Source organism: Puma concolor, chromosome B3, assembly GCF_028749965.1.
Source record: "Puma concolor isolate L17-30 chromosome B3, mPumCon1.1.hap2, whole genome shotgun sequence".
In the NCBI taxonomy this organism is placed as follows: Eukaryota; Metazoa; Chordata; class Mammalia; order Carnivora; family Felidae; genus Puma; species Puma concolor.
In genome coordinates, this window is record NC_141672.1 from 99,239,855 (window position 1) to 99,260,384 (window position 20,530).

The 20,530-nt window shown below is 38.4% G+C and overlaps 1 protein-coding gene across 5 annotated transcripts in view; it reads left to right on the forward strand.

Moving 5' to 3' along the window:
• Positions 1–20,530, forward strand: part of UNC13C (unc-13 homolog C) — a 627,591-nt gene that overhangs the window by 556,215 nt on the left and 50,846 nt on the right. For 4 of the 5 annotated variants that reach the window (XM_086710726.1, XM_086710727.1, XM_025918786.2 and 1 more), the window contains one exon: positions 6,749–6,896. In XM_086710726.1, the coding sequence (XP_086566852.1) occupies positions 6,749–6,896 (148 nt within the window). Of the gene's footprint in view, positions 1–6,748; positions 6,915–20,530 lie in introns of all 5 variants that reach the window. The other variant, XM_086710729.1, reaches the window with a different exon arrangement.

Consider the following 20,530-nt stretch of genomic DNA (forward strand, 5'->3'; position numbering starts at 1 on the left):
CCCAGAGGATGAGAAAGCATGGTTCCACTGGGGAAAAAAAAAAAATAAGGCAGGAGGGCTGTTTTTCTACTGCCACAATGAAGTTAGATATGGTAGCAGGAGCATAGAAATAAATATCTAGTAAATGCTGGCAAGAGGGGCTGGTGCTTAGGAAACAAAGCAAGGCTCAAGTTTCAGGGGTTATTCTGCTAATTAAGCATGTCTTGTTCTAAGTAAAAAGAACTCCACAGTTCACAAATCTCTTCCAGATTGAAAAATTCATTTCATCCCTACAATACCACAGTCAGGCAGGGTGCATGTTTCTGCTCCCATTCAACAAAGGAAAAAATGATACTCTCTGAGGTTACATAATCTATGCATGGAGTACGCTGCAAAGAGGAAAAATGATGAATTTACATTTTCTCACACATTTTAAAGTAAAAAGCAGAGAGTCAAAGAGGTGGAAAAGATCCTAAAATCTCAGAATAGAAACAGAATCCAACATCTCCTTCCCTACTCATATAGATGTCATCTACAATGTTGTTGGCTCATAGTCAAATGGCCACCACTTAATGGCCAGTGATGGGACCTCACTCACAGGTAGCAGCTTCAATTTTTAAGATACACTTATTATTAAAAAGGTATCAAGCCAATAACTGTTTAGTACTTTTAGCTCTACATTGGTCCTTCTGTCCTTATTTCTACTTCCTTTTCCATTTGATAGCCTCTCATACACTGAAGGAAACTGTCATGTCTCCCCGATTTATCAACAGCCATTTATTAAGTGACATGCCTTCTGGACCTTACAAAATTCTGGCAGTCTACCACCTTTGGATGCCCTCCACTTTTTCATATTTCTTATAAATGATGAGGCCTAGGGATAAATTTATAATGACCCCCAATATTTCAAATATGTTCTAATAAGCAGAGAATGCTGTTGCTCTATCACAGCCTTTGTCTTGATTGGTCTATCTATATTAATGCATGATCATTATCTTTGATAGCTGCCCCATCACTTATTAAATCATGTTACACCTGAAAGAAAATAAAGCTTTATGGCTTTTAAAATTTTACTGGTATTGTCTACAGCCATACCACCCTGAACACACCCAATCTCGTCTGAAATTTTACTGGTATTAAAGCCAGATTACCCCCATTCCATACTTTGCAGTAAACTTTTTATTATAAATATAGGTCTTTTCCTTTTTTATTTTTTTTCAGCCCATTCTGTAAATGTTGAACCACGATTCCAGGCTGCCAAGACCTTTCTGAAACCACTTCCTGTCATTTGAAGCAATAACATCAAGCCTGGCTGAACTGTACATTTTAAAAGCATGCTTTCTGCTTTTGTCCAAGTCCATGGTGAAAATATCAGCCAGGACAGGGCCAAGGGTAGAGAGAATGACATCCAGCTGACATCCTTATCCTTCACAACTGTGAATAGCCATCTGTCCTCAGCTCTCTATAATTAAAAATCCCTTTCTTGAATGAGGAGAAAATAACCTGTCCCAACTTACTTTTGCCAATTATTTTCTGCAAATTCATATTATTCTAAGTAAACGTCTGAAAAGATTAAGCTGGAGTTTCTTTGTTTATACCACTGGTTACAGAGGAACAACATGAAGCTGAGTCCCCATTTTTTCTTTGTTTAGAACCAATGGAGAAAAATCCACTTTTTACATGCATAAGGGAAACATCTAGCAGGCTTTAAAACCCCATATACACAAATTCTTCTCTAGCATATAATCCCACCCCCCCCCCAAAAATGCTTACTATAATGGAGGTCAACTAAGCTGCACTGAGCTGTGGATAGTGGAGTTTGTTTAATAACTAAGACATTCATTCCCACACATCAGCCTCATTTTTATATCCTTCAAACCCAAGCCTCAGCAAAACCCAAACTCTACTTTTCCTGCTTCTTCCAGGAGCTCTCACAGAGTCAAACTGAATGTGAAATCTCCAGATGCCAAGGTGTATGCAATAATTGCAGCTCCCTTATTATCTGTGCCAGTGAGATAAACAGACCCATGTTCTCAGGAGCAGTCACCCAGGTTCTGAACACTCTGTGAAAGGCTTCTATAAAGTAGTATTTTCATTGAGTTTGCATTTGCATAACCATAAAAATCATTTCCTCTGCCCTTTGAGTTAGGAGCCTGTGGCATGTGTTATTTATCTGTACTCACTGAATAGAAGCAACTTGTTTTTTCTCCTAAAATTGCTACCTTCTGTCCAGGGTTTGTATTGCAACATCTCTTATTATACCATGCACTCAAAAGACAAAAACATCATTTCTGCCCTTACACATCTTGTACTGTTTCCTTACAATCCTGCTAGAGCCTTTAAAAGAATGACTCATAATACCCTATGTCTACAAAGGAGGAAGTCAAGTCAGTTCAGTATCATAACCAAAAACTCTAGGGGACCCTTAGGCAGGAACAAACTCATTCCTTGTTTATGTTTTCGTTTCATGGTTAGTTCCCCATGTCCCAGAGGCCTACAAGATAATGTATTCATGCTAAAAACATGTCTTCCTATACAATTATGAGGGGGTCAAGAAAAAGGACACAGTAGGGGAGCCTGAATGGCTCAGTCAGTCAAGTGTGCAATCCTTGATATTGACTCAGGTCCATGATCTCATGGTTGGTGAGTTCGAGCCCTGCATGGGCTCTGTGCTGACATTCCAGAGTCTGCTTGGGTTTTTCTCTCTCTCTCCCTCTCTTGCTTCTCCCCAACTTGCATGTGCATACTCCCTCTCTCTCAAAAATAAACATTAAAAAAGAAAAAGAACAAATGCACAATCTATGCCTTCAGAGCCTAACTCTTCAGACTTCCCTTCTTCTATGAAGCCTTCTAGACCCTTAGAAATATCTTGCATTCTATGAAGTCTAGTCACCTGATTCTCTCCTAGGGTTCCCTAAATCATATCCCATGGCACATATCAGTCCCCATGAGTGTTAATAGATGCCCTGTGTGATAGGTGTCCTAAAGCCAAATAATTTTAAAAGGCAGGTATGTTAATGAAAGGTCAAACAGATTTCCTTACAACAGTGGGTCTCAGAGCCTTTCACACGTTGATGAGCATTGTGAATCTTTAAGGGTACAATGTGATCTCAAGTTCTCCAGGCCCTCTACTGCCTAGAGGCAACATGTGGCTCGCAGGCAGCACAAGTTTAAGGATGAGAACAGATTAACAGTAGCAACCAGTGTATTTTAAACGATACCAAGGAACTGTATTATGAGAACTATTATTTCATTTCCTCTTAAGTAATACTGGGATTGCCATGGTTTCCCTTGGTTATCTAAAATAAATGGGAGTGTCCTTTTTCTCTCCTCCACCATAATGAATGATCTAGTTGCTGTTGAATGTACAAATGGCAGTGCTAAAAGACTGACAAACACCGAAGATGTCACCTCTTTGGAAACCTTTCCTGACTCCTTCCCCAATGGAAATGATTGCTACCTCCATTATCTGTATTTTCAAATTATTTTTCTTACATCTGTAACATTATAGGAGTCATTCATTGACCGTTTGGTTACATTTCCTACTAAACTATCATCCCTTTAAGAACAACTTCTGTACCTCTACTGCTTTCTATCCTTGGCGTTCAGCACAAGGTCTGGTTTATGATACAAGTTTAATAAGTATTTGTTAAGGGATAGAAGCAGAGAGAACAGGCAGGAAGGCAAACACCACCACTGATACTGTCAGTGCGAGCCCATAGTTCTGTCCTCACAAACTGTCAGTGTGAAAACTATGGCCACCCTTGTGAATGCTGTCACCACACTGCCTTATATACACAAAGAAGTTTTTAAAACAGAGGATTGTGGGGGCACCTGGGTGGCTCAGTCAGTTAAGCATCAGACTCTTGGTTTCAGCTCAGGTCATGATCTCAGTTTTGTGAATTTGAGCCCTGTGTCTGGCTCTATGCTGTCAGTGTGGAGCCTGCTTGAGATTCACTCTCTCCCCCTCTCACTGCCCCTCCCCGACTCTCGCTACCTCTTTATCCCAAAATAAATAAAATTAAAAAAAAAAATTGGGACATTCACGCACAATAAATAAATAAATAAATAAATAAATAAATAAATAAAACTTGTCAAACATGTTATTTGACTTATCATTAATGGGGGAACCAGTAAGATCTTACAACTAGCTTATAGGAGAATTCCAAGAACCACAGGATGAGCAATAAGGAAGGCTGGAATCAATTTACAAATAGAGGCTAAGAAGGTCTATTCACAGAACAATAATCAGTTGCATCCCACCAGAAATAATTAATTTGCATTTCGATGGACAAGAGTCATTTACATGATTATCCATTTTCTATCGTTTACAGAGTTGTTTTTTTTTTAATTTTTTTTTCCAACGTTTATTTATTTTTGGGATAGAGAGAGACAGAGCATGAACGGGGGAGGGGCAGAGAGAGAGGGAGTCACAGAATCGGAAACAGGCTCCAGGCTCTGAGCCATCAGCCCAGAGCCCGACGCGGGGCTCGAACTCACGGACCGCGAGATCGTGACCTGGCTGAAGTCGGACGCTTAACCGACTGCGCCACCCAGGCGCCCCTCGTTTACAGAGTTTTAAACAGCTCAAAGACAATGAAAAACATAGATAACCCGATGGGTACACGAGGTAGAACATCCACTGATCTTTTTGTCCATTTCAAAGTCTTTCACAATTTTTCCTGATAACTCTCAATAGTCCCAAGAGGTGGCAAAACATCATTTCAGATGGTACTCCTTGCTTTTCTTTTTATCATGATCTCCTGGCACTTGTGCTCAGGTTTGATAACTATAAGGCTTGTCTGAAAAAGTCTGAGAAGCAGAATGTGTTCCCCACATTCCCAGAGAGCTTGCCTATTCTTGGTTCCATTTATCCAACTGCTCTTTACATTGAGGGTGAGTTGTTTCATATGATGGCTCTTTGCTTCATTATATAAATACAACTCCAGAGAGCACCCCTCCACTGCTCTGGGGAAATAGTCAAATCCAAGCTGAACCTTCCCTTCTCAATACATCCATTTAATATTTTCCACCTTAAATATCATATTTCCTGAAATAAGGAACGATCACAATTTTTGATCCATCAAGGCACCTGAAATAATTCTGGACTCATAATCCTCAATAAATACTTTCTGCATGGGAAAGTATTTTAACATTTTTAAAAGTTTTTTTTTTATTTTTATTTTTGTAAGAGGACAGCAGGGGAGGGGCAGAGAGATGGGGGGACAGAGGATCTAAAGCAGGCTTGGCACTGACAGCAGCCAGCCCGATGTGGGGTTTGAACTCACAAACCATGAGATCATGACCAAAGTTGGATGCTCAACCAACTGACCACCCAGATGCCCCATTTTAACATTTTTATAGGAAGATTAGGGTTAGGATGATTTTAAGTATTGTATCTCATCATCTCTTAAAAGGAAAAGGCTTTTGTCACTTTTCTGTACCTCCTTTACATGAACTTGGGTGGCTTTTGGCACAGCTTGGGTTTTTACAACACACCCAGCTAGAATCAGTAAATGCAGTTTTAAGTGGCTATAAATTTTTCTCCCTGGAGAGGGACAGTATCTGCAGCGGAAGCAATCTTTCTTTAAATTCTACTCCCATTGCCTACTTTCTCTGGCTTATGCCCTAAATCTTCTTTTCATCACACTCTTTGAAAGTGCACTCAGCTGCCTACAAATGCCCAGAATACTTTTCTCCATCCCCCTCAAATAAGGGAGAAAACTAAGATAATTATGGTTTTTCATTTAATTGAATTGTTTTACCTCAGAAATGTGCGAGTATTGGGATAAAGAGATGATACATACCCATTTAGGAGAGAGTATCAGAATCATTTGTTGATCTTTCTCAAAATATGTCATTCTGTGAGAATCATAGATCAAAGCAAGTCAGGTTGCAGTGAGTGTATAGTTTAGTACAGTCCGTACAGGGAGAGAGAAATATTTATCTAACCTTAACAGTTCACTGTAAATATGTTATCATCTATAAATGGGTAGGAAAAAATATCCTTAGTTCTATCACGTATTTGTATATATTCTGCCTTCCAAAGTGATTTCTGCACATAATATTTGCAGTATGAAAAATGCTAACATCCCTCAATGACTATATTTATTCTTCAAGAGCATATATCTCTTCTATTATCTTAGCTATAGATTCGTAGTGGTTTGAGTTTAGTGGATGTTATATTACATTTATCAAACACAAGGTTCAGGGGACCTTGAAGACCACTCTGCATCCTCAGGTCAAACTGTATTTGCACTATTGTGTGTTTAGAGCAAAGGAAGATAGAGCAGTGGACACCTGGTCTAGAATCACAAACTAGTATCTGTGAAATATGTGACCAGGTACTACCCTCTTTGTGAAATTTTGACAACCTCGGATATTTTTTTATGTCCTGGAAACCAACTAATAACCAAGTTGACAACTGTCATCTCAACCTGTCATTCTATAAGCCTTCTGATCAGTGTATCTTCATTATCCCATATGCTTACCTCAAGTTTTGAATGAGAGGAAAAATCTTAAGCTTCAAGGATCTGGGGTCTGTGATATAAAGCAACTGTTCAGAGATATTGAGGGAATCTGAATTACAGGGTTAATCCTTAGCAATGGGAAAGTGGTAGGACTATCCCTTTGTTGATATTTTACATTGATCATACAGTATTATTCCATTTGAGCATCACTATTACAGCCAAAAAAAAAAAAAAATCCTTCCATGAATACTTTTTTCTAAATCCTTCTGCTTATGTTATATATTTTTTTTTCTTTTTAGCAATACTTTCATGCAGGAGGAAATGGCCTGAAAAAGAATTTCTTGGAGAAAAGCCCAGATCTTCAGTCTCTGAGATATGCTCTCAGTCTTTATACCCAGACAACTGATGCCTTGATAAAGAAATTCATAGACACTCAGACCTCACAGAGTAAGTAACAAATTGGATGTGAGAATAAAGTAGGCTGAACACAACTAAAATTCAACATAAAAATTATTATAAATTATTATAAATAGTTAATAGTTTTTACTACTATAAATTAAACCAGCAATAAGAATTGAGGATTATGTTTAATAGAAAATTATCAACATGTTTTGGCCTTCATGATTCATAATTTTATATTTCATAATACTAGGATGTGCTTAATACTAAAATTGTATGGAGTGGTTGACTGTGATTCTGACATCATACAATTTAGTAAAACTTAGTTTTGAATACCCATGGCTGTGATAGTCTTTTCAATTCAGTAGATAGATGTAGTGTTTGCTGCTCTCGGTAACTTCCAAATTATGATGATAACTCCCCAAATCTTGACTTTAAATGTAAAATCTCGTGTTCTGGGGTTTCAGGAAGGAAAATCTCATTTTACTCTAACTTTATCTGAGAGAAATTTTAACTTTTACTTTAAAATGGACCAAGAGGTAAGAATTTTACTGGAAACTTAGGTCTGTTTCATGTGGCCAACTTCCACCTCCTAAGCTTTTAGGATATTACTAGTAAGCAGCCTTTCTTTCAAGTTGCTTTGTGATTTATTGTATTTTAGTAATTATATGCATTTAAGATCAGGCATTTCTGAGAGATTATTGAAAATGTTAGTATGAGTCACAAAAAGCCAAATGCGGGCTCAAACTCTAGAACATAACAAATTGTACCACAGAAATAATAAAAATGAATATGAGGACACTGTCTTCATTCATGAGGGATCCTAAGAAAGTGTACGCTTTTTTTTTTTTTGTTCCTGTGATGAAAATGCTCCAGATTTCTATGTGTTTCTTAATGGGTATTTGAACTTTTTGAACTACATCAAAGGTGGGTGCTTTGCCTGTAGTACCAAGGTAGGTGTTAGGTAGGTCCTTCGCTTGTCTTTAACACTGGTTTCTGATAGCGTTCAATTAAATGCTACAAATACTCCCTTTAATGTACTATGCTAACCCAGGTTATATCTTGGGATAATTCGAGAAAGGAAAAAAGAGTTGAGCCCATGAGGGATTGTCAAGAGATAAAGAAATATTCAAAACATTATTCCCTTGAATCCATCATCCCTCAAGATTTTCTGAACCTTATAAATATGAATGTAATTTTAATGCATCATATAGTGTTGCAGTTTTGTTCCCAGAAAATTTGAGTGTATGAAACCTTTGCTTTTGTAGGCACATAGCCCATCTTCCAGCATAGATGTCACAGCACACAAAGTTACCCATGTATATCAATTTTGGTGTGACTATAAACTGGAAAAGAGTTTGGTATTTTTTAAATTTTTTTAATGTTTATTTATTTTTGAGAGAGATAGAGACAGAGTGTGAGTGGGAGAGTGGCAGAAGGACATAGAGGGAGACACAGAATCTGAAACAGGCTCCAGGCTCTGAGCAGTCAGCACAGAGCCCAATGCGGGGCTCGAACTCAAGAACAGCAAAATCATGACCCGAGCCAAAGTTGGATGCTTAGTCGACTGAGCCACCTAGGTGCCCCAGGAGTTTGGTATTATTTACTAAGGTTGAAGATTTGCCTTCCCTATGACATAGCAATTCAACTCCTAGGCACAAATCTGAAAGATATATGTATGCGTGTGCACCAAAAGAGACACATATAAGAAAATTCACAGGAAAAAAAACAAAAACAAAAACAAAAACCTGTCCATTAACAGTTGAACAGTAAAATAAATTGTGGCATATTCATACAGTGAAAACCTATACAGCCCTAACACACAACATAGATGAATAAGGAGAAACAAAATGTTCAATAAAAGCAACCAGATAACTAAGGAATATATATTGCATGATTAAATTTATAAAAATTCCAAAAACTTTAGTGTTCAGGAATACACAGTATAATGACAACACATAGCAAGGAAAGGACTTATGTGAAGTCAAGAGAGCAGCTCTCTCTGGGGAGTAGGGACTAAGGACTTCTGAGGGGCTGGCAGTTTGTTCTTCCTTGACCTCGTTGTGGTTAGCCAGCTTTTCTCTCTGATACCTGACTGACAGCATACTTTGTCTTGCCTGTGCTTCAAAATTACTTATAGAAATAGGAAAGTCAAAAAAAATGTCAAAATTGTTTCTTTTCTTTTCTTTTTCTTATTTATTTTGAAAGAGAGAGAAAACGAGCATGAGCAGGGGCAGAGAGAGAGAGAGAGAGAGAGAGAGAGAGAATCCCAAATAGTCTCTGCCCTGTCAGCACAGAGCTAGATGTGGGGTTCAAACTCACAAACCATGAGATCACGACCCGAGCGAAAATCCAGAACTGGACATTTAACCGAATGAGCAACCCAGGCACCCCTAAAATTATTTATTTGAATTCAGTTTTTTCATAAATAGATTATAAGTGTAGAAAAACATACTGTATCTTTCTTGCTCATGTATTTCTTTTCCTTCTGGTTTTTTTTTTTTTTCTTTGCTCCTTTCTCTCCCGTTTTCACCTTGATTTCTTTGTTTTGGAATAAATTTAGATATCATCTTTCTCTAGCAGTAAAAAAGAGAAAAAAATAAAAACCTGCTAGGGATTGAGTCCCATTAGGAATTTGGGAACCACAGAGTTCAAGTGAGAACAATCTATTTGGAAAAATCTTATTTTTTCTTTCTGTTCCAAATATTGGAAATAAACCAGTCCAAGACAGATATAGAAGTATTAAGTCCTCAAGTAAAACTGATAGTTCCTTTTATAACATATTTATTATTCTAGCTATGAACTGCAGTAATAAAACACCATCTTATTCTGCATTCACTTTATAAATATTTACTGAATATCACCTCTGAATGAAGTTTCCTACATTGAGGCATATATTCAAAACTGAACATGATGTTACATACACCGTTGCTTTAATAAGGCAGTTCCTCAGCAGGAAATAAGGTAACAAATAAGGTAATTTTGTTCCCCTAAGGGCATATGGCAATATCCTGAGAGTTTTGACTGCGCATCTGGGAGTGGTGGTCATGTTACTGGTATCTAGTGAGTGGAGACATGGAAAGTTGTTAAATACCTTACGGTGCACATATTTCTCTGTCTCCAAATCGCAGTAATGCCGAGATTGGGACACCCTGCTCTTATTAGATTGAAAACTGGTAAGTGTTGTAACACAGTTCATGTCAGAAGAATGAAAAGTTTTTTTTAAGTTTGTTTGTTTTGAGAGAGAAAGAGTAAAAGCAGGGAGGGGGCAGATAGAGAATCCCAAGTAGCCTCCATGCTGTCAGCGCAGAATCTGATATAGGGCACGATCCCACAAGCCTGTGAGATCATGATTTGAGCTGAAATCTAGATTCGAATGCTTCACTGACTGAGCCACCCTGGCACCCCAGAGGAAGGAATGTTTAGACTTGAGAAGACAGGAAAAGTAGAAAGTCCAGTGGGTAAACTGAGTCATGAGGTGGTACTAAGAGGAGGGTATTCTGGATATACAAACTGTCCAGGAAAGTATATATGTGTGCTCTTAAAAAACCCACTGTGTCGGGGCGCCTGGGTGGCGCAGTCGGTTAAGCGTCCGACTTCAGCCAGGTCACGATCTCGCGCTCCGTGAGTTCGAGCCCCGCGTCGGGCTCTGGGCTGATGGCTCAGAGCCTGGAGCCTGTTTCTGATTCTGTGTCTCCCTCTCTCTCTGCCCCTCCCCCGTTCATGCTCTGTCTCTCTCTGTCCCAAAAATAAATAAAAAAACGTTGAAAAAAAAAAAAAAAAACCCACTGTGTCAAGAATATCCAGAGTTGGGGCGCCTGGGTGGCGCAGTCGGTTAAGCATCCGACTTCAGCCAGGTCACGATCTCGCGGTCCGTGAGTTCGAGCCCCGCGTCAGGCTCTGGGCTGATGGCTCAGAGCCCGGAGCCTGTTTCCGATTCTGTGTCTCCCTCTCTCTCTGCCCCTCCCCGTTCATGCTCTGTCTCTCTCTGTCCCAAAAATAAATAAACGTTGAAAAAAAAATTTAAAAAAAAAAAAGAGTATCCAGAGTTTATTTTTATTAGGAAAAAAATGTTTATTTTGCTTTTACAACAAAATTCACATCACCACCTATTTGGGACCAATAATTCTAGTTGAAGTCATCTTAGATTTCTCTACACCATTAAAATATACAGAAATAGTGTAGGTTTTGTGTAATATTAAAAATTATTTTAACATTTCTAATAATTATCATCTATTCTTCCTTACAGCTAATCCAATAGTTTAGATTGGGTAGTTAGCTTTAAAAATTATACTTTTGTTGTTGTTTTTCAGGGATGTATTATATTTTTAGAAGCTGGTATAAAATTTTCTTCATCTTGATTATAATATTCATTAAAAAAACTTTTCTAACTGCTATTTCATTATATCAAGGGCTTTTTGAATATTTCATGGAGTAGCAGACAGTGGAAAATGTATACAAGTTTAACATAGTAAGTAGAATTTTTTTCAGTGGATAACACAATTTGGAATGAGGTACAGAATGATTAATTGCTGAGCTATTCTGTGTCATTGTTTCCTTATCTGAGCTTTTATAATAGCTTGAGTAATCTGAATCTCAAAAGCTTTACAGACAAAGGGATATTTATGTCTAAGTTACAACTGACTCATAAAGAAATATATATGTAATTAAATATATGTATATATTTAATGAGTATGTGAATTAAAATTATGAGATAAAATGTTTTATTCTATGATCTGTCCTCTTACTAACTTTTTATGAGCAATATCTTTGAGTCCTTGCTTATTTAAAAAAAAACAGATACTTTTGGTCATTTTAATGACCTGTTTCCTACTAAAGGAGAGAATAACGTATTTTAATTTGAAATGGAAATCAGATCACCACTGATTCACATTTGGAATCTGTGAATATGCTTTACTATACACATTATGTATAAAGCAATAATTATCTCCAATTAGGTTCTAAAACTATAGAAGTTATGTCCATAAGTAGAAAAAAACCCTTCTGATATTGCTCACTGTAGAAAAGATCTCTTCTTAAATTTTTTTTAGTGCTTATTTAGTTTTGAGAGAGAGAAAGAGACAGGTGCAAGCAGGAGAGGGGCAGAGAGAGGGGGAGACAGAATCCGAAGCAGGCTCCAGGGTCTGAGCTGTCAGCACAGACCCGATGCGGGGCTCAAACTCACAAACCGTGGGATCGTGACCTGAGCCGAAGTCGGACATTCAACTGAGGGAGCCACCCAAGCACCCCAAGGATCTCTTCTTTTCAGAAATGTAGGAGAACTTACATTAATAATATTTACATGACAAAAGAACTGACATCAAAATAAAGAAATGACTTACTGCATGTCACTAATGGGTGAAAACACCAAGGAATATTCTCAGCTTACATGGGGAAGTAATATTAAAATCCAGTTGGTTATCTTCAGTTTAATACTGATTGGAAAGCACAGTCAGAAGTGGTTTCTCATTTTAGCTGATAAGCCTTTCAGAGGTAACCAGAGATCCAGAATCCCATCCAAAAGATTTATGTCACTGTTTTATCACTGGAACCGTGAAATTTAACTAGCTAGCACTGCCTTCCAAGACATTAGAATGTTTTAGCAGTGCAGGGGAAAATGGAGAATTTATGATATTTGGCTCTTCAAATGTTGCAGTTGGTCTGATAACATTTAAAGCTGGATGAGGCTCTTCAGTCCAGTCAAAAAGTTGTACACAAATAACTGTAATAGGAGTGGTGATGTGATACGGTTCTGAGTTTGTTGAATCCTTTCCCAAAGTAGAAATGGCAGGTGTCAGACAAGGTTACTGTAATGCTGAGCAATACTTTGTAGCAAGTAAGTTGTCTACAACTATGCAGTTCCTCCCAATAATCCTGTGAGGCCAGTAACAGAATCCATACCTCTCATATTAAGAAATGGAGTCACATGGGGCACCTGGGTGGCTCAGTTGGTTAAGAATCTGACTCTTGGTTTTGGCTCTGGACATGATCTCAACTCAAGCCCCGAGTTGAGCCCCTCCCCCCACCCCACCTCCTCCACCCTGTTGGCAGAGCTGGGCTCTGGCAGTGCAGAGCCTGCTTGGAATTTTCTCTTTCTCTCTCTGTCCCACCCCCACTCATGCTCACTCGCTCACTCTCTCCCTCTCTCTCTCTCCCTCCCTCCCTCTCAACTAGATAATAAAATGTAGTCACAAATAAATTAAGAAATTTGCAAAAGTCATGTAGATAAGTGGTAGACACAATGCCCTTGCTACTATCTCATACTTATTTTTTTAAGTTTATTTTTGAGAGAGAGGCAGAGTACAAGTGGGAGGTAGGCAGCAGAGAGACAAAGGGACAGAGGATCTGAAGTGGGCTCTGTGCTGACAGCAGTGAACCTGATATGAGGCTCGAACTCAGGAATCATGAGATAAAAGTTGGACCTGAGCCAAAGTTAGATGCTCAACCAACTAAGCCACCTCAGGTGCCCCTATCTCATACTTATATTAATCAGAAAAGAAATCAGAATGTATTCTTATTTCCTACAGCCTATGCTTTCTTCTCTTGAGTTTGAATAACTGAGTTTACTTCAGGTTCCTTACTTTTCACTTTAGTATGACTAAATCTTTCATGTCAGCAACAAACTATATCCCCAAACTTCTAACTTCTTCCTCCACTTTTCAGTTTCCCCTCATTCTGGTTGCAGTTACTGGGCATGCTCAGTATCCAGGATGCCTTTTAAATATTAATTGGGAATGGGGCGACTGGGTGGCTCAGGCAGTTAAGCGTCTGACTTTGTCTCAGGTCATGATCTCACTGTTCAGAGTTTGAGCCCTGCCCCAGGCTCTGTGCTGACAGCTTAGAGCCTGGAGCCTGTTTCAGATTCTGTCTCTCTCTCCATCCCCCCCCCCCCCCACACACACACACCACTTGGACACATGCTGGCTCTCTCTCAAAAATAAACATTTTAAAAAATTAAATATTAATGGAGAATAATTACATTATAGAAAGTCAAGCTGAATGTAAGGAAATGCATCCTGCTTTCAGAAAACCTTTTCTAATATAGCCTGATTTCATTCCTCTGCAATCTAGTGTGTCTGTGTGTAGGATATTGCTGCTTTGGACTACCCTCCCTCTTCTACTGTTCACCACCCTTGTTCTTCACCAGCATAAGTACCATTTTGTAACTCTCCTTAGCACACTGAATCATAGAATGATTGCTGGTTTATATTTCTCTCCTATCCCAATGTAAGCCGTAGGAGGACAGAGACCTTGCTTACTCATCGTTGAAATCTATGTGCTAGATGCAAAGTAGATGATCAGTGAATTTTAGAACAAATGAATGGTAGAAAATTAAATGCAGGAAATTAAAAATTATACAGTATGACCATAGTCCTTATATTTGAATTTATACAATTACAAATCCTTCGACAAACCTTTATTCAAAGTAAATACGTTCACAGCCCTGGGCTAGACACTGCAGAGCACCCAAAGTGTGTGTGTGTGTGTGTGTGTGTGTGTGTGTGTCTGTGTGTGTGTTCCCTTAGGAAGAAAGCTTACAATTTGATGGCTGATGCTATTCAGTTTTCGTACAAGGTAAAATATACTGAATGCCAATGGAGAAATACAAACAGATGTATAAAGGTAGATTAAAAGAATAGGATTAGAGATTTTTATCAAACTCTTAAAATCATGTTTTATTTAATCTATTAACATAAAACTCAAAAGCAATGAGGAAAAAAAATGAAATACATGACTGTTTTCTGTTTAGGCCCCTGGGTGATTCATCTATGCTTTCATTTGACACCTTTTTAGGAGGATTTACCATGTGTCAGCCTCTGTGCTAGATGCTAGATAAACTACAGTGCAAGGCTGGGCTAAATGTCTTCCATTTGCCGCTCCTAATGGACCCTTTTCTTCCCAGGAGGCTGGGCTGTATGGGTTACAGCTATGGACTCTCTTACTCCTTATTTCCTTATTGGGTCAGCCAGTAGAGGGCTCCTCTGAAGCTCCATGTGAGGAGAGACTAGGTCAGTTATTCCTACCCCAGGCTCCCTCTGGGCTTGGTCCATTCAGTTTACTGTCCTTTCAAAGTACCTTTCTTCCCTAGAAAACTCTCTCCTTCTGGATCCCAGTAGCTACTTCTGCCCCTCATATTTTACAGACTGTGGGTGTTAACAGATCCACTACCCCTTCTGTTTTTTCTTAAATCCTCATCTAAACCTTCACAGGCAGTCACTTTATTAAACCATCCAAAATTACTGCAATTTGAGTTTCTGTTTGCTATTGATACCCTGGCTGATACAAAGGCAAATCTTCATGACTTTGCTAGGTTTTTCTTTCATACTGACTCTCATTTGGGTTGTCAAAAATTAGTACATTAAAATAAGCAAGTCAAGCATCAGAATAATTCTCTCTGGAGTGAGGTAAAACATCACATTTTGATGACTGAGCTGTCCAGAATGAAAAAAAAAAAATGTTTTAGCTTTTCATTCACAGGAATATTTCCATTATATTCTGGCCAGAGCATCAAAATCCCAGATCTCCATTTCCCATAATGCAATTTATCTTGCTCAGCATCTCAACTTCTCTGGAAACCTGAAGCCAAACTGAGACAACTGGGAGTCATTGATAAAATCATTTGCAAGATTAGTCCTCACAGCACAGATGAAGCAGATATTTGTTGTATGTCACACAAGGGGGAAGTTATTATTCTTAGTGCAGTATTCTAAGTATACCTATTTATAGGTCAGAATAGATATACTTTTATTATTTTTTCATTTTTTTAACATAAATATTTGAAAGATTCTTTCCTAACACTACTCGTGTAAAATCAACAACTGTGTTGCTCTGTGTAAGAGGTCCATCTTTTGATTTCTTAGTTGGGTGAGAACCAGATCTCATTGCAAGGCCATGAAGAATATCAGTGGTATTAGAACCTTGTTTTCTAATATTAAGTGTTCTCTATTACTTGCCTCTCACTGGCTGATATTATTTAAAATAAATCTGGAAGTAATGTATATTTTTCTAAAATTAATTACTTTTTTTTGCTATTGGAAACTAAACACTTGGCATTTGGCATTGCATTCAAAGATCTAAGTAAAAGCACTCACACCTGGCATTTACTGCAGATTACAGGCATCTTCAAATACCTTTTTCTCACTTGAGTCTCAGAACATTGAGAAGTCAAAGATCTTCAAATTATTGTTCTGATATTCCATACTGCCTCTGGGTGTTCTTTTGAGACAGTCATTTCACCCAAGAGCAGTAGACGCCATGGAAGTAATTTGAGCAAGGGTGCAGTGTGAAAAAGTAGAATGTTTTTCTGACATCTCAGAAAAAAGATTGAAGGGAGATAAGAAGGGCTCAGGCTGATACTTTGGCAGCTGGGCTGGCAACAGTGATGGAGAGATGTGGGGAGATTGACGCTGCAGTTTAGCAGTACAAAAGGCATGGGCTAGTGAAATAACTCTTGTTAAAGGAATAAGATTTAGGATAATAAATTTCTTTTAGAAGATTTAAAAATAAAGCCGCGTTGACTTCTGTGTGGTGAAATTACGGTAGATTTTTTCTACCTACTTACAATGTTTTGCCCTTTGAAATTATCCCAAAACGTCCCAGTATTTCTTTTTGAATCATATAAAGAACATGTAACACTCACCACTCAAATAATCCAATTAAAAAATGGGCAGAAGACATGAAGGGACATTTCTCCAAAGGAGACTTACAGATGGCTAACAGACACATGAAAAGATGCTCAACATCATTCATCATCAGGGAAATGCAAATCAAAACTACAATGAGACACCACCTCACACCTGTCAGAATGGCTAAAATCAACAAAACAAGAAACAACAGGTGTTGGTGAGGATACCGAGAAAGGGGAACCCCCTTGCACTGTTGGTGAGAATGCTATCTGGTGCAGCCACTCTGGAAAACAGCATGGTTCCTCAAAAGTGGAAAACAGAACTACCCTACTATCCAGCAATTGCAGTACTAGGTATTTACCCAAATAATATAAAAATATTAATTTGAAAGGATATATGCACCCCAAAATTTATAGCAGCATTATCTATGATAGCCAAATATGGAAAAAGCCCAAGTGTCCACTGCCATAAAAAAGAATTAAATCTTTCCATTTGCAACAACATGGATAGAGCTAGAGAGTATTAAGCTAAGGGAAATAAGTCAGTCAGAGTAAGACAAATGTCATATGATATCACTTATAAATGAAATTTAAGGAACAAAACAAGCAAAGGTAAAAATCAGGGAGGCAAACCAAGAAACAGACTCTTAACCTTAGAGAACAAACTTACAGTTAGTTACCAGAGGGGAGGTGAATGGGGGGATGGGTAAAATAGGTGATGCGGATTAAGGAGCACACTTGTTGTGATGAGCACTGGGTGTTGTATGAAGTGCTGAATCACTATATTGTACACCTGAAATTAATATTAGATTGTATGTTAACTAACTAGAATTGAAATAAAAACTTTCAAAAAAAGAAATATGAAGAGCATACTTTGTTATGCAAAGTAAATTAGTTTCATTGAATTCCAAAGTATAATTAACCCAAAGCAGTTCATTTTGAAGTCCTTCAGGGCTTTAGATTTAAATCTGTGGGCTAGAATAAACAGCTCAATTAAAGTTCCTCTGAAGGATTCAAAAGATCTCAAAATTGCTCTGGAGGTAGGAGAATTGTCTGGAATGGGAACTATACACACACACACACACACACACACACACACACACACGCACTTTATATTTGTACATAGATATGATATATATAATAGATATAATATGTGTATCTGTAATTGAATAATTTTAAATCTTATTTAATGAAAAATATCAGAGTAATTATGTAAAGCATTAAAATTAAGCAAATGCTAAGTCAATGATAAAACAGGTATTTCCAAAATCATATAATACTTTCTTACTGTGGGTAACTATGGTATTTTTTCATGTTTTTGTTACTGCTGTTATTTTGGTCTTAGATCTGATTGGAAAGTGAAACAGAGGTTAGAATCAGTTATTTGAAAATTCAATGGAAATGCTGACAAACTGAGATGTCAGAAAAACATTCTACAAATCACTGAGTCAAGAAAGCAAAATGCAATACAGTATCTCTGTACCTACTGAGCCATAATGTCTGTTTTTTATTCACTGAGAACAGGTTTTGTGACCAATGAGGTCAGTGGCATTAATTGAAAAACCACAGACTATTGCCTCACAACCTCCATATGCCCTTTATAACTAATTTCTGAAAAAAAGACGGGATGTTTTCTCCTTCAGTTACCCCTTAGCGGTAGACATTAAGCCTTGTTATTAAGTGCTTGATTTATCTTAGAAAAAGAAATATGAACTATGTCACGTGGCATGGAAATAGTGACTCTAAATCTCTAAAGGTTGGAAGTCAACCTTGTATAAACCTCTGGCATAACGCGCTCTCATTTAGGAGAAGGGACAAGGAACTGATATTTTGGTTAAGACGGGAACAGGTAACCATACAGTCACAGCTTAAACATCTCCACTACCTCTGCCTGGCTCTGTGACCTTGGGATCAATCACTTACCCTCTCTAAGCTTCAGTTTTCCCGTCTGTAAAGCAGCTAGCGTAGTATTCCTAAGTCCATTGTGTGGCTGGGAGGATCACAAGTAGTAATACATGTGGGACAGTGCACAGCAATCTCTCATTGCCAATTCGTATTGCACCATCAATATTACTAGATGCACTATCAAAAAAGTACCCCTTTCTTCTACAAACATGAAGAGCTCTCTTCAAATACAGCTAAGCAAGGAAACCAACAAGCACATTTGCCTGTAAACTAACTTCATAATGCCAAGAGGCTCTCAGAGTGATGGAGAAACCTATGACACTGAGACCTGAAGGAATCACACCTGCAGTTTTTATGAACTTCTTCTCCATACACGCCATGGTTGTCAAATAACAACATGTCTCACTCTTGCTATTGCAAAGCACTATGCTGGGTGTAAGACATGAGAAAAATTATCTGTTCCAAGGAGCTTACAGTGAAGCTATAACAACTATGTAAAGTGAAAAATAATCATACAAGGTAGTCTATGCTAAATATCAGGTGGATCCAAAGGGGAGGGAGAAAACAACTATGGGCAGGAGAGCTGAGAGTCTTCAGATAAGAAGTGTGGCCCATGGTAGGCTTTGAAGGATGTGTGAGGTTTGAGTAAGGGAGGAAGAGGAAAGCTGGTCAGCATGGTGTAGAGGCTAACTTGACAAGGGACCCATCAGGAGGCTGGAGAAGTGCTTCTCAAAGTGTAGTCCCTGGAGTATCAGCATCAGGGTCTCCTGGTATGTCGGTAAGCTCAGACCACTAAAACAGAGTATCATAGACTGGGTGGCATAAATAACAGAAATTTATTTTCTTACAGTCTGGAGGCTGGAGGTACTGATTGATTCAGTTTCTGGTGAAAACCCTCTTCCTAGCTTACAGGTGGCTGCCATCTCATGATGTCCTCACATAGTAGAAAGGGAAATCTCTGCTGGCTGTTTCATAGGGACATATCCTATTAGGTCAGGACCCAACTCTTATGACCTCATTTGACCTTGATTACTTCCTCAGAGGCCCCATCTCCAAATAGAGTCATATTGGAAGTTAGGTTTTCAATAAATGAATATAAGCAATAAGCAGTTTATCCATTAATAGTTGAGAACTCATTAGTAATGCAAAATCTTGGGCCTTACCCCCCAAAGACCTACTGAGTTAAGGGGTAGGTTCCAAAAATCTGTTTTAACCAGCCCTCCAGCTGACTTTAAGAGCCACCAGAGTATGGGGTGCCTGGGTGGCTCAGTTGTTTGAACATCTGACTTTAGCTCAGGTCATGATCTCACAGCTCATGGATTTGAGCCCCATGTTGGGCTTTGTGCTGATAGCACAGAGGCTGCTTCAGATTCTCTGTCTCCCTCTCCCTCTGTCCCTCCACTGCTTGTGCTGTCTTTCAAAAATAAACATTAAAAAAAGAACCACTAGAGTAAAGAATATGTAGGAAGGAATGAATGAAGGAGAGTTGAAAGAAATTGGTTGTGATCAGAACTTGGAGAGCTATGAATGTTAGGCCCAGGTGTGTGGAGATTGACCTGTAGTCAGTGGGAGGTACGAAAGGAGGAGAGGTCAAACAGGTTAATTTGGAACACTCGTGCTATGGTTTTGCTTTTGCATAGAAGGGAAAGGGAAAGGGAAGGAATGAAGGAAGGAAAGAAAGGAAATCTTTAGAAAAACAATTTTGTACTTTAAATGCTTACAATCTAAATATAGCAACAGCAGAAATAGATGAAGGATGAATATGAGAAATATTGTCAAGGAAGAATCTAGAGCTCATCACAAGATAAAGCAAGCAAAGGACAAAGAGTCGTAAACTTAAGTAATGTAGGTCTGTGCCACCTACCACTGAACAAAATGTGGAAGTGTAGATGGAGAGCGGTTTTGAGTCATATGATAAATTCCATGGTATTTATTTCTGTAAGAATTAACAATAGGACATAAGGTGACTATATTCACTGGCAAGTTGGAAGATACAGTGAAGAGAGCAGTCGGTTCGGAAACTACATTCAGGAGGTAATTATTGAATCCTTGGGAGTAGGTGCAAGCTCTTAGAAAAGGCACACAGCAAGGGGAAATGAGCAAAGTCATGGAGTAAGCCACCATTCAAAATAAAGGAATGGCCTGGAAATAC